The 11,865-nt window shown below is 33.4% G+C and overlaps 3 protein-coding genes across 4 annotated transcripts; 2 read left to right on the plus strand and 1 right to left on the minus strand.

The window, feature by feature from the left end:
- Nucleotides 1–934: 934 nt before the first annotated feature.
- LOC106773519 (deSI-like protein At4g17486) lies at nucleotides 935–2,758 on the minus strand. Its single transcript, XM_014660204.2, has 3 exons — nucleotides 2,165–2,758; nucleotides 1,710–1,997; nucleotides 935–1,307 (listed from the first exon to the last, which is right to left on the minus strand). Exons 1-3 carry the CDS (start codon nucleotides 2,298–2,300, stop codon nucleotides 1,087–1,089), a joined length of 645 nt encoding a protein of 214 aa, XP_014515690.1. The 5' UTR covers nucleotides 2,301–2,758; the 3' UTR covers nucleotides 935–1,086.
- Nucleotides 2,759–4,846: 2,088 nt separating this feature from the next.
- On the plus strand, nucleotides 4,847–8,088 carry LOC106773757 (cyclic nucleotide-gated cation channel beta-1). Of its 2 annotated transcripts, XM_022786363.1 has the most exons (5): nucleotides 4,847–5,183; nucleotides 5,884–5,933; nucleotides 6,028–6,080; nucleotides 6,600–7,032; nucleotides 7,350–8,088. In XM_022786363.1, exons 1-4 carry the CDS (start codon nucleotides 4,864–4,866, stop codon nucleotides 7,029–7,031), a joined length of 855 nt encoding a protein of 284 aa, XP_022642084.1. In that variant the 5' UTR covers nucleotides 4,847–4,863; the 3' UTR covers nucleotide 7,032; nucleotides 7,350–8,088. The 2 variants fall into 2 exon arrangements, with proteins under 2 accessions (XP_022642084.1, XP_014515990.2); XM_014660504.2 differs by lacking the exon at nucleotides 7,350–8,088 and having other exon boundaries at nucleotides 6,600–7,167.
- Nucleotides 8,089–9,055: 967 nt separating this feature from the next.
- On the plus strand, nucleotides 9,056–10,563 carry LOC106773847 (uncharacterized protein At2g39795, mitochondrial). The gene is made up of 3 exons (XM_014660605.2): nucleotides 9,056–9,373; nucleotides 9,727–10,064; nucleotides 10,152–10,563. The coding sequence occupies exons 1-3, from the start codon at nucleotides 9,161–9,163 to the stop codon at nucleotides 10,321–10,323; spliced, it is 723 nt and encodes a 240-aa protein (XP_014516091.1). The 5' UTR covers nucleotides 9,056–9,160; the 3' UTR covers nucleotides 10,324–10,563.
- The last annotated feature ends 1,302 nt before the right edge of the window (nucleotides 10,564–11,865 follow it).

An 11,865-nucleotide genomic window follows, 5' to 3' on the forward strand; every position in this document is an offset into this window, starting at 1 on the left:
CATGCTTCTAATTTGTCATTACTTCATTATCATTTACGAGTTCGACACAGAAAAAAATATAACATAATGTCTGCTTCTATACACACTCACTCTGTTGCTTCTACTGCATATTATAATGCATGTATAGTAATAGAAAAGGGTAAATGATTAAAGTCGTAAGAATTTGTCAATTTAATAATTCAAGTTTAAAAGTGAAAAAGTGTTTCAATTCAATTTTTCATTATAAAATTAGTTTATTAAATTTGACGAATATATTTTATATTCTTTACTATAACATAAAATAAATAGTTCACCATATAGATGTGAATAACAAATGTTAGTAAAGTAAACTTTCTTTGATATATATACTTTTCTTATTTTTTATTCTTTTTTTTTAAAGTATAAAAATTTATATTTTGTGACTATTTTATATTTTAATTTGTGTCAAATAAATGTTAATACGATTATTTTAAATTAATTCTAGACTAAATGGAAGCTCTTTCACTTTTTAAAAAATTTGTGACCTATTTTTATTAATTTGATTTATTAATACCAGGTTTCGTTGTTTTCTCACATGGACTTTTTCTATCAAGTCTTTCAACATATTCTTAAAAGAGAAACGAGAATTTAACTTTCCTACATTAGAATAAAAAATTACTAATATAATAATTTCACTCTTATCAAATAATTAAACAAGGTAATAAATTAATAATTAATAACTTTATTAAAACCTAACACATTATTCATAGTATTTATAATTTATATGGAATGCAAAAAAACATGAAACTTAATCTTTTTTAGTAATTTTTTTCTATCTAAGCTAAATATGTATTAAATATTAAAAAACTCATATTTGTATTTTATTTTTGTTTACATTTTCACTTATTTTTCCTATAAAGTGGGACCTCCTTTAATTTTAAAAGAAAAAGAAGCATATTAAAGAAAAAAAAGCAGATTTTGAAAGCGGGATTCCTGGTTGGGATTTTTATAATGTTATTGGATGTAAAGAATGAAGAAAAACAATTTTAAATTCAGAATCCAATCTGTTGCTTTTCTTCGATCGAGCAACTTCTCTGTGATTGGCCAAATCAAAAAGAAAAAAGAAGATCACGAAGAAGACCCAACAATCAACGGTGAAGGAGGAGGGAGTGGGCGTCGGGTTCTACTCCTTCCCCTGCGCCCTCTCGCAGGGGATGGTGTTGAAGTTGGTTTCTTTCCCTCACTCGCCAAAGCTTCCTTTTCTCCCTCACATGGCTTCTCTTCCATTCTGTGATGCCTAACTTTTGTTGAGTTCAGTGTCACAGGAAGAACACAGTTGCATAAAAAACCTGCAAAACACGTCAATTCATCCATGTCAACATAAATTCAACTACCTTTTTTTTTTCAAAGTCAACAATAACTATATTTAAATTTTTCTAGGAATGGTCGTGTGTGCTGTGTGCAACCAATTCCAACATCATTGAATATTTTTATTGCAGATACAACAATTTCACCAGAAAAACAACAGCACAACCACACTCTCACGATTTTCAAATTTCAAATTTATGCAAGCAAACAATAACACCTGGGATGAAAACGACAGGTGATGGATTAAAGGATTAATAGACAGCACTTAAAAAAGTTTTTTATTGATAAGAAAAGAAAGAACAAACAGGTTCTGTTGAGTTAACGTTGTTGTTGTTGCTGTTGTGACAATAGTAGTGAACAGTGAATAGTGAGGTACCACTTACCGATTCGGGCAAGACGATTGACCCAACTTGGAATTGGATTTCCGGTGAGTCTTAGACAAGCATCGTTGCAGAAATGGTTGCAATTTTTGGTGATGAGATTGTAAGCGTTTCCTCTGTATTCAGAGGCGAGTTCTTCCATAACCGTCTTCACCTCACCGGGTCCCATGTCGGTTTTTCCGATCAGAATCGTTTTTCTGAAAGTGAAACCTTCGCACCTCCTTGGTTCCCCCTCGAATATCCCCGTCGACGGATACTCGTGAGCCCCGAAGGCGAATTCAACGCCGTGAACTGCACCACAGCAACAACCAAATAAAAAAAATCAATTTTTGGTAGAATAAAGAGGAAATAGAGCGACCCAGAAAGCTTTTTTTCGTTGCGGATCGTAGATCTGAGGTGGGTTCTTGCTGAGATTCAAAAGGGGTGGAGAGTGAGTGAGAGAAAAAAAAACAACTAACCTTGCACGCCGGAATGGTAAACTCCGAGGCCGAACCAGTAAGCGTAACCGTTCATCGGTGTCAGATCGTATACGTTGAGGTACACCGGGACCGATCCCGAAGCGACGCCGTTTTTTGAGCTCTTCCTGCACAGCATTCTGTGGCGGCGTTTTGATTCGCAAAACGGAAACTACTTCATCGCCGTCCACGCAGAAGAAGAAGAAGAAGAAGAGTCCAATACGAAATGAAGGGGGAGGCTTTTTCTCACCACAGAGTATCGTATCTGCAAAGCTGTTTGCTTTTCCCAATTGGGTATGCGAATTTGTAAGAAATGGAAAATGGGTTGTCGAGGATGAGGAGAAAGAAGAAAGGAAGGAGAAGGCCTGGTTGTGTTAGCTAGTGGGTTCCACGGCGGTGGGTGGTGGGTGGTGGCGGTGGCGGTGCGTGTGTGGATTTGGAGCATATATAGTGTGTTACATACGCATGAAAATGTATTTATAAATGAAGGTTTTGGAATTGGAGTGAAATTACGTTTGTGCCTGAAGCATGAGCTGGTGTAGGATCTGATCGTGTTGAAAAGAATTTGTAAAGAGAAAGAAAGTAACGTTTGGTCATAATTATGGCGTATGGGTGAGGGGTTCCATGTTTATATTATTGTATTATGAAGAGTTTTTAGTGTTTAGTGTTTTATGGAGTTTTGATCTTAAAGTAAAGAAAAGACGAGCGTGATGATGAGTTTCGGGGAAAGGAGAGTGGGGTATCAACATATGATAATGGATTCAATTAACAAATTTTTTTATTATTATTAAAGAATTTAATTAGGTATTTAGCATACACTAATTATCTTCTATCCTAAGTCAGTCAAAACAACGTAGAAAAAACCGAACGAGTTTGACCTCGGAAAGTGGTAGAATTAGTGTTTTTTTTTTGCTTATGGGTGATAACAATCATGGTTTAACGAAGTTCTCACGTGGGGGTGGTAAATAGTAAAAAGAATAATGAGACTGATAATAATAATCTTATTTTTTAAATAATAATTATAAATGATAGTATTAACTGAAAATAAAAATTTTATATGTCAAAAAGTATTATTATTATACTATAGCACTAACAAATTCTAATCTCATGTGGTTCAGATTCGTCACATTCATTTTAATCAGAAAGAGAGATATTCCACGTCAACTTTCTTTAGTACAGAGAGGAAAGTAATTCCACGGACCATAGAATGGACCTACTTAGGGATTATAAATAAATATACATACTTAGTAGGAAAACATTAATATTTTTAATAAATTTATGTAAATAATAAGTATGTATATTTAATTATTTGTTTATTAATAATAGAACCAAATATGTATATCTAATAATTTGTGGGGTTAAAAGTTCTTTTTGTCCCAGTTTTGGTTAGAAAAATTCGAAATGGTCCCTATTTTTTTTTGTGTGTTTAATTTGGTCCTAAAGAACGTAATTGGAGTTCCATTTATGCTCTGACATGGACTAGATGGGTCGTCATCATAGGGACCACATTTGGAAATAATTAACAGAAATGAAGACTAGATTGAACAACTTTCATCCATTACAAAGCAAAGAGCCACATCACCATTTTCTTCAACCTTCAACCCAACCAGTCACTTAACCCTACTGCCGCCACACCTAAATCCTCAGGCCGCCACCACAATTATAGTCCCAAAGACTCCAAAAACTTTCATACGAAGTGACCAAAATCACATTCACACACCCTTTTTTTATCAAAACCCTGTCAACCGTTTCAATCACACCATCAACAACTCTAACTTTACAATTGAAGATAACCAACAAGGAAAAAGAAGAAACTTGGACATTGTTCACGGACTTGGGTTAGTAAAAACTTTAACTTGTTGGGAGAAACAAAGAAGAACCCATTTATTGCAACAAGAAGAAGAAGATTGGGAAGCAGACATGACTCATTAACCATCAAGATTAGGAAGAAGATTGGTTAACCTCCAACATCACTGTGACTTTCATAGATCAAAATAAAAACCCTAATTTGAGAATCCACCCCCTTTTCACCTCAATCTTGCAAATCTGATTTTGCAAATTTGATTTCCCTAAGATGATTGCTTCCGATTGGAATAGCACATCACTGGTGTTCCCTCCCAAAGATGTTCTTCTCAATCTCGCAAGTTTTCCTCCCAAACCACGATAAAAATTTTACAAATACTTAACTTTAATTTATTCCCAAAATAATAACCCTAATCACAAATTCTGTTTAAAAAATCCTTATTCCAACTGACAATGCCACAAAAAACTCCAAGTCAGCCAATAAATGACACCTCACAATATAATTGCACATCTGGACAACTCGTCGTTACCCATTTAAGCAGAGTTACTAAAAAGGACTAAATTGAACTCTAATTATGTTCTTTAGGACTAAATTGAACAAAACAAAAAAACATGGGGACTATTTCGAATTTTTTCAATCAAAACTGGGAACAAAAAGAGCTTTTATGAATATCCATTAGTAATTTTTAATAAAACTCGAGTGATTAAAATAAAATTTATTTAAGTTTTAATCATACGACAATAATAAAAAATGATGTTAGATGGATATAAAAAATTTAGAATCTTCTCTTTAATAAAAATCATTATTTTCGTGAGCTTACGTTATGTGTATGTATGTTATTTTTTCAAAAAAATAAAATACTGTTTTTGTTTCCAACTTTTGTTAAATAATACAGTAAATGAGATGGGGAGTAGAAACGGGGCGGGTACGGTGGATCCGAAATTGTAACAGAGTGGTGGGCGTGTTGTGCGATGAACCTATGTTTGGCGGCGGAGTAAGGTGGCTACGCTCCTCGGAGCGATTCAAGTTTCTGGCAACGTCATTCTCCAGCAACGCCAGAACCCGTTATTCCTTTTGTACATCAACTAAAAACAGTAACAACAACGGCGACAACAAAAACATCGTCGCCGACGAAAGGTATCGGCAGCTGGAGAATCTCGACATGGTGACTGCCGCTAAGATCCTTTTCACCGATCCCCCTAAGAAGAAGAAGTTTGGGTATCCCTCTTTCTTTATTCTATGTTTTCCCGTTTTGGCATTTCGTCGAGCACCTTCCTTTCTTTTTTTCCCTGCACCTTTTTCTTGCACATGAGAACCAAACACTGATGAGAACATTACTTAATGATCTTAATACATTCTATCTCCGCTTTACTACCGCTATCTGTTTATTGTCTAACAAATTGGAAGTTTCAAGCTGCAAGTAAACACCATGTGAAAGCCTTGTTCATTTTTTTTAGTATTAAAAAATTACATTAGAGTTTATATCATAAACTTATTCTGTAACCTAACATTGTGAACTTTATTGAAGAAATAATTTGTAAGTAGATCATAAGCCAGTTTCTGTAGTCATCAAATCCAAATAAGTTCGTGTGATAAGCTTTCCCAATGGAAAATGATTAATGTAAATGATGATTTTTAAAGTCAGGAACTAAAACAATCGACTCTCCTTGATATTGGTCCTTAACATTAGTAGAAAGGCCGTGGAAATTCACTAAAGCAAATCATGAATTCCAAGTTAAAGACCAGAGTGAAACTAAAGGCCGGGTAAAGACTATATTGGTTGGGTGTATATTATACGAAAACTAAAGTAAGAGTTTACATTTTGGGTGGTGGCAGGGGGAGATAACTATATTTGTTTATACTGTTAGTAAGGAAGGGAAAAAAAATCTTACTTTGCATCTCTGTTTTTCTTGGTCAGGTTTGATTTCCATCTTGTACAGTTTTTTTTTGCCTGCTTGCCTTCCTTGGGTATGATGCTCACCCTTTAAAGTTTTATTTTATTCTTTTCAAAATGTTCTACCGTTATCATCGAAGTTTATTTATTTATTTTTTTTCGACACAGCTGTGTATTTGGTGGCACAATATGCTCGTTATGAAATGAGAAAAATGGAGGCGGTAAGTTATCTTTCCCTTTTCTGGTATTGTAATATAAGGGCGGTTTTCGTTTATCGTATAAATGTTGGTAGGTGCTTGTGATCATCTTATTCCCTCATGATAATCTGACCATTCAATTCAGAGGGCTCGATCTAAAGTACTTTCTATAGATTCCTTTAGGAATGAAACTTCTTCTATGACAATCTAACGAGACTCGTATAGGCTATTCAGTGTTCTGATCCATTTTATTTCTTAGCTAGACACTGATGATGTATAAACTATATCTTTGATACTCCTTACATTCTGTAAATGCTTGCGGTGGCTGCACTGTGATATTTCTTGCTGAGAATTAGTGAGAGATATAGTGAATTATTTTAAAGTACATTGGAGTTTCTTAGACTACATTCTATGTTTTGTTTGAACCTGTTGTTTGTGGGTACTTTATTTGTAATTGAACATTTAAATAACTGTATGAATGGTACACTGTTTTTTTGTTGATTTTCCTCCCTGATAACGGTTTTTCTCCAAATCACTTCATAGGACGTTGAGAAGAAAAGGAAGCAGAAGGAAGAAGAAGAAGCAAAGGAAAAAGAAAAAGAAATGGAACTAAATCCCCCAGAGGAAAAGGAAGAAAAATACGATCCCCAACTTTCAGAGGTGAGAGTGAGACTTGAGAAACTTGAAGAGGCTGTGAAGGAGATTGTTGTTGGAACAGAGAAAAAATCAAGTAGCAACCTAGCAAAAAATCAGGTGACTGATAATGAGAAAAAACAGTCAAGTTCTTCTTCACCAAAAAACACTAGTCCCACTGATTCTGCATCAAATAAAGCTGATAATGAAGACCATTTTGGTAAGCATAATTCTCCCAAGTCGAAGCCAGAATTACATGAAGAGAGTAAGGGTATAGATGCAACCCCAAATTCTTCTCTTCAGGATCCCAAAGGGCAGAGTCAAAGTGGAGGGGCTTCTTAAGGTACTAGGATCTTTAGAAATTTTTTAAGTTATTAGATTGAAATGATCAAAAGCTATAGGTTTTTTTCTTTCTCTTTTGCTCAAAAAATGATTAGTCATTTAATCATACTCCACAGGTTACCAAACCTGTTGTCAATCCCTTTCTCTGAGAAAGACTTTTCAAGTTTTATTAGGAAGAAAGATATAAATGGGAAAGCTATTTTTGGTGCATTAGTTTAGTTGCTATATATGTGGAAGCTAGAAAGTAATTGTTATTTGGGGTTTATGCTGCCTGCAGTCATGTAAGGATCCAGTAAATTAATAATTTTTTTTTTCTAGGCTATGGTCATATCATGAATGTCGAAGGGAGTAAACTTTAAATGCGTGTTCATCCTCTCCCTTTAATTTGATTTTTAGTCCTTCAACTCTTAATCCTTGTTTTATTGAATTAACTCCTGTAAGTTATATTTTTATGCCAAAGCTTTACGTTTTGTTAGCTTTGTCTGTCTTACGTGATGGTTAACCCGTTAATTGAATCCAAAATGCTATGCTTTTGGACTAGAACCTCTTCTTTTTCCTTCCTCCTTCAACTCTTTCTGGATTTGAGTAAACCAACACTGGACCAAAATTCAGTCAACTCGGTGCCTTTTATTCCTCTGTGAATTGAAACCAGAACAAGAGTACTTCACTTTAGACTTTTGTTTGAGGCAATAGCTGTGAGCTCGTCTATGGTTATGGTTGGAGACAGTTATAATATTTGAGTATATCAATTTCATAGGCTTGAATGCAACTGCAATAGTTTGGTGTGGTGGAATGTTCATCTTGGTTGATTTTTGGTTTGGATTTAATGCTGTTAAATGTTTCATCAATCACCTCTAGATATTCGGAAGAAAAATTTATGTGAGACCAGCTGTTCATAATGTTTATAGTGAGGACCTTGGAAGTCAGAAGTTGACTTCTTACGACCCTTATGTTTTCCTTTGGAAAAAAAGGTGCTCTATCTATAGATTTTTTGATAATACGAAATGGTCTATTTTGGTACAACAGTAGTACATTTCACCCACACGTCTGTCTATTCCATTCTTGAGTTTGAGGTGTTTTAATATTTTAAAGTGTATTAGGACGATCACAAACTTTTACATTTATCCACGGAATTAAATGAATGTAAAAAATTTAAATGTTTAAAATAATATATTTCTATTTTAAAATATGATAAGAATAACTTGTTGAACAAATATTGAGACAGGAAAGCAGAAGAAACAACTATAAAATATATATATATATATATATATATATATATATATATATTTATTTATTGTGTCTTGATGTTTAATTTAAAAAATAAGATATAATTCATATTCATATCTAATGTAGAATTTATTTTTGTCAAAGTCAAGAAGAGTTAAGAAAATATTCACCAAAATAAAATTGTTTACCATCTCTGCTTTCAACAAAACAAAGAAATTACCCTTTTTCCTTCCACGATTTCTTAAAATTAACAATATACAAAAAATAAACGTGCGACTCAATGTTTCCTATCACTAATTATTTTGGTACCAATCTGAAATTTAAATTGATTTATGATTTTATTTTTGGAAAATGTTTAAAAACATTGAAAAATGAAAATTATCAAAATTTCTTTTTACTTCAAATTTTAAGTGTGATGAGATTATTAGGTACAACAGAATAATTTTTTTTCAGTTTATTTTATATTTTCAAGATTTATGGATGAATGAGGAAACTAAATAAAGGTGTTTTTTTTTTTATTCTTGCTTAAATATACGGAATTATAAAATAAATTTAAAATAGATGGTGATTTTGTATTTTAGAAAGTAAAAATGGGAAAACCTTAAATTTCTTGAAGGGTTACAAATTTAACAGTATATAAATATTTTTTTTTCTTCCCTAATTTAGTCGATAACACATTCCAACATATTTAGCCAAAATTAATTTTAGAACAATTTTAAGCATTGTAGGAATTTCTTTTTATTATTTTTTATTTACAGATTAGAGAATAAATTTGTTTATGATCTGTGAATGTGATGAACATTCTTTTAGTAATTTTTGTAGTAATCTCAATCATATTTCATAAACCCTTTCATCTGATCCAAAACCCTAAGCTTGTGCTTGTGTCGTGCTGTTCTTCTTCAATGGCACGCTTACTTCGTTCCCTCAGAAAACCCCTAACCCTAACCCTAACACACCAATTTCACCATCAACAGCAGCAATTATGCATTTCTCGGCACCTATTCCGAAGAAGTTACATATCAGAAATGCGCAAAGAAGCTTTCGAGGGTAACATTTTGAGACTCCTTCGTAACGAGATTCAGTACGAGATCCAATCCTCTCCTTCTCCCGACAAGGTACCTTTTCTTTTCTCCTTTCCCTCTAACTTCTACTTACTAATAAGGTTTCAGAGCTTCGAAATCCATAGACGAACCACCTTTAACGGTTCCGTTAAAGTGTTTTGTGTTAAGATACATCTAGCGACAACTTTCTAATCGTACTATTGGATAAAGTTTACTGAAAACCACGAAATTACCATCGTTTGGCTTATAACATTCTGTGATTTTTTTCCCCAATAAGATTCAGTGTGTAATGTCGTGTGTTAGTGCATTAAAGAGTGATTTGTTAGCGATTTTCTTTGTATAGATTGAACTGCTATGTATTCGTGTTCAGAGCATGACTTCTTATGATGGCCGCTCTTGTTTTACAGCCTCTTACGAAGTTTGGTTCCTTTACTGTGGATGGCCGAGCTGGGGAGCGGTGGATTACATTGGAAAAACGGTATGCTGATGAAAACATTAAACTTGAAGTCACCATGTTTGATGGAGCTGTTCCTGCTCCAACTCCAACAAAAGGCGGTGGTGGTGTAATTAATTCTGATGAAATGCAGATGCACATTACTGTAATTGTCACTATCTCCAAGGGAGAAGGTGATGGTGTGTTGCAAATTACGTGTTCTGCTTGGCCTGACTGTGTAGAGATAAACAAGCTGCTCATACGTGCAAATGAGAATATAATAGCTGAGCCCTATGCTGGTCCGGAATTCACGTAGGTTTACTCACTCATTTCCACTCCTGGGTGTTTGCTTAGATTTGGAATTGTGTTAACGAAACCTTTTTCTGTTGTTGTTGACAGGGAATTGGACGATGCGTTACAAGACAGCCTTTATGATTTTTTGGAAGTAAGGGGCATAAATGATGAACTTGCTGCTTTCTTGCATCAGTACATGAAACAAAAGGATAAAACGGAGTATGTAAGATGGATGCAAATGGTCAAGTCTTTTATTGAAAGGAAAAAAGGACATTGAAATTTCAATAAAATCTCCTGTAATTTTTGGTCACTGAAGCGTGAATCTAGGCAGTTACACATAATTGTTTTTTGTTGACTTCTGCTTTAGATTTTTAGTTAGTGTTGGAAGAAACTGTACTGGAGATTGGAAATGGCTGTATTGTTTTTTTTTTGGTTTTTGAACAAAAAAGATAGCACACATAACATAGAATTACAGCATTGCTAATGAAAGATTTTTCTCCATTCTACAGATTCTGCATTCTTATCCACTTTTATGATTTTGATTTCGGTTTTACAATCTATAAACAGTGATTCGTGATATTTGATTACTAGTAGTAGCGAATAGCTGAATAGTGGATGCAATTATTTTGATCTTGTTACAAAACAGTGGCTTAGAAGATATCACATACTTTGGGGAGCTTTTTCTATACAATTTTTACATTTTCATTTTCTGTCACGTGCTAAACATGATGATTATTAGTATAGAATTTGTTGTGGATGGTTTGGATATAGAGATACCTAAAGCTTCTATTGAAAAACGAAAGAATGAGTGTTTAGAGCTTGAAGGAAAATATTGGATGTGTGTGTATGATGTTGATATTTACCGTGTTGATCGGCTGGCAAGTTTACCAATAAAAAAGTAGGTGCATGAGTGGAGAGTACCATCGCAGTGCCTATAAATTTTAGATGGTTGGATTGGTACCAATAAAAAAGAAAGTGTATGATGTTGATATTTGCCCAAAATTTCCATTGCACTCTTTTCGTACTCACTTCTGATATAAAAGTATATAATACTCTGCTTGTGATACCAGTTACGCACATCAGCATTCATACCAATGCCTGGGAATATCCAAACATGATCAAAACCGAAATGCAGTCATCGGGATTACAAGGATTTGTATATTGTAGATTGTTCATTTGGTTGTTAAAGTTACTGAATGTAGAAAGTTGGTATCATGTGCTTGAGAAATGAGTTCTAGAAAGGAAAGGGAGAAATTTATTTCCATTTATTTTTCTAATTTGATTACTTTAAATAAAATATAAAGTAATAATATTACATAAATTTGAAGTTTTATTCTTTTTGTGTTTTTTTATGAACGTTGCATAAGTCTCCATTCTTTTTCTGTTCTGTTTTGCAAGTTACAGTAATGTATAAACGCACTGTAGTGAAATGATTTTGTAGTCATTTTAATGAAATAATTGACGCTTTTCATTTCTTAAAAATGAAACCATTTAAAGTTTAAAGTTGTAGTTAATAGAACCTAACTAAGCTAGACTCAATGGCAAGAAAACTTGAATCGTTTTGATCCATTCAAGAAATGTTTAATTAATATATATACCAGTCTTGTCTCTTAATAAAGGTTCATGGAACGAATAATTGGAATTTAAATCAAAAAAATTGACATTATGTATGTAATTAAAAATTAAAGAAATAAATCATATGCATTTAATTCATATAAAGTGAACTTTGTAAGTATCCAGACAGAATCTTGCATGCCTCACCTGCTGCCGCTGATCCATATACTAATACATATATATTCGATATCATAAATTTTTCTAG

This window comes from Vigna radiata, chromosome 9, assembly GCF_000741045.1.
Source record: "Vigna radiata var. radiata cultivar VC1973A chromosome 9, Vradiata_ver6, whole genome shotgun sequence".
Classification (NCBI taxonomy): Eukaryota; Viridiplantae; Streptophyta; class Magnoliopsida; order Fabales; family Fabaceae; genus Vigna; species Vigna radiata.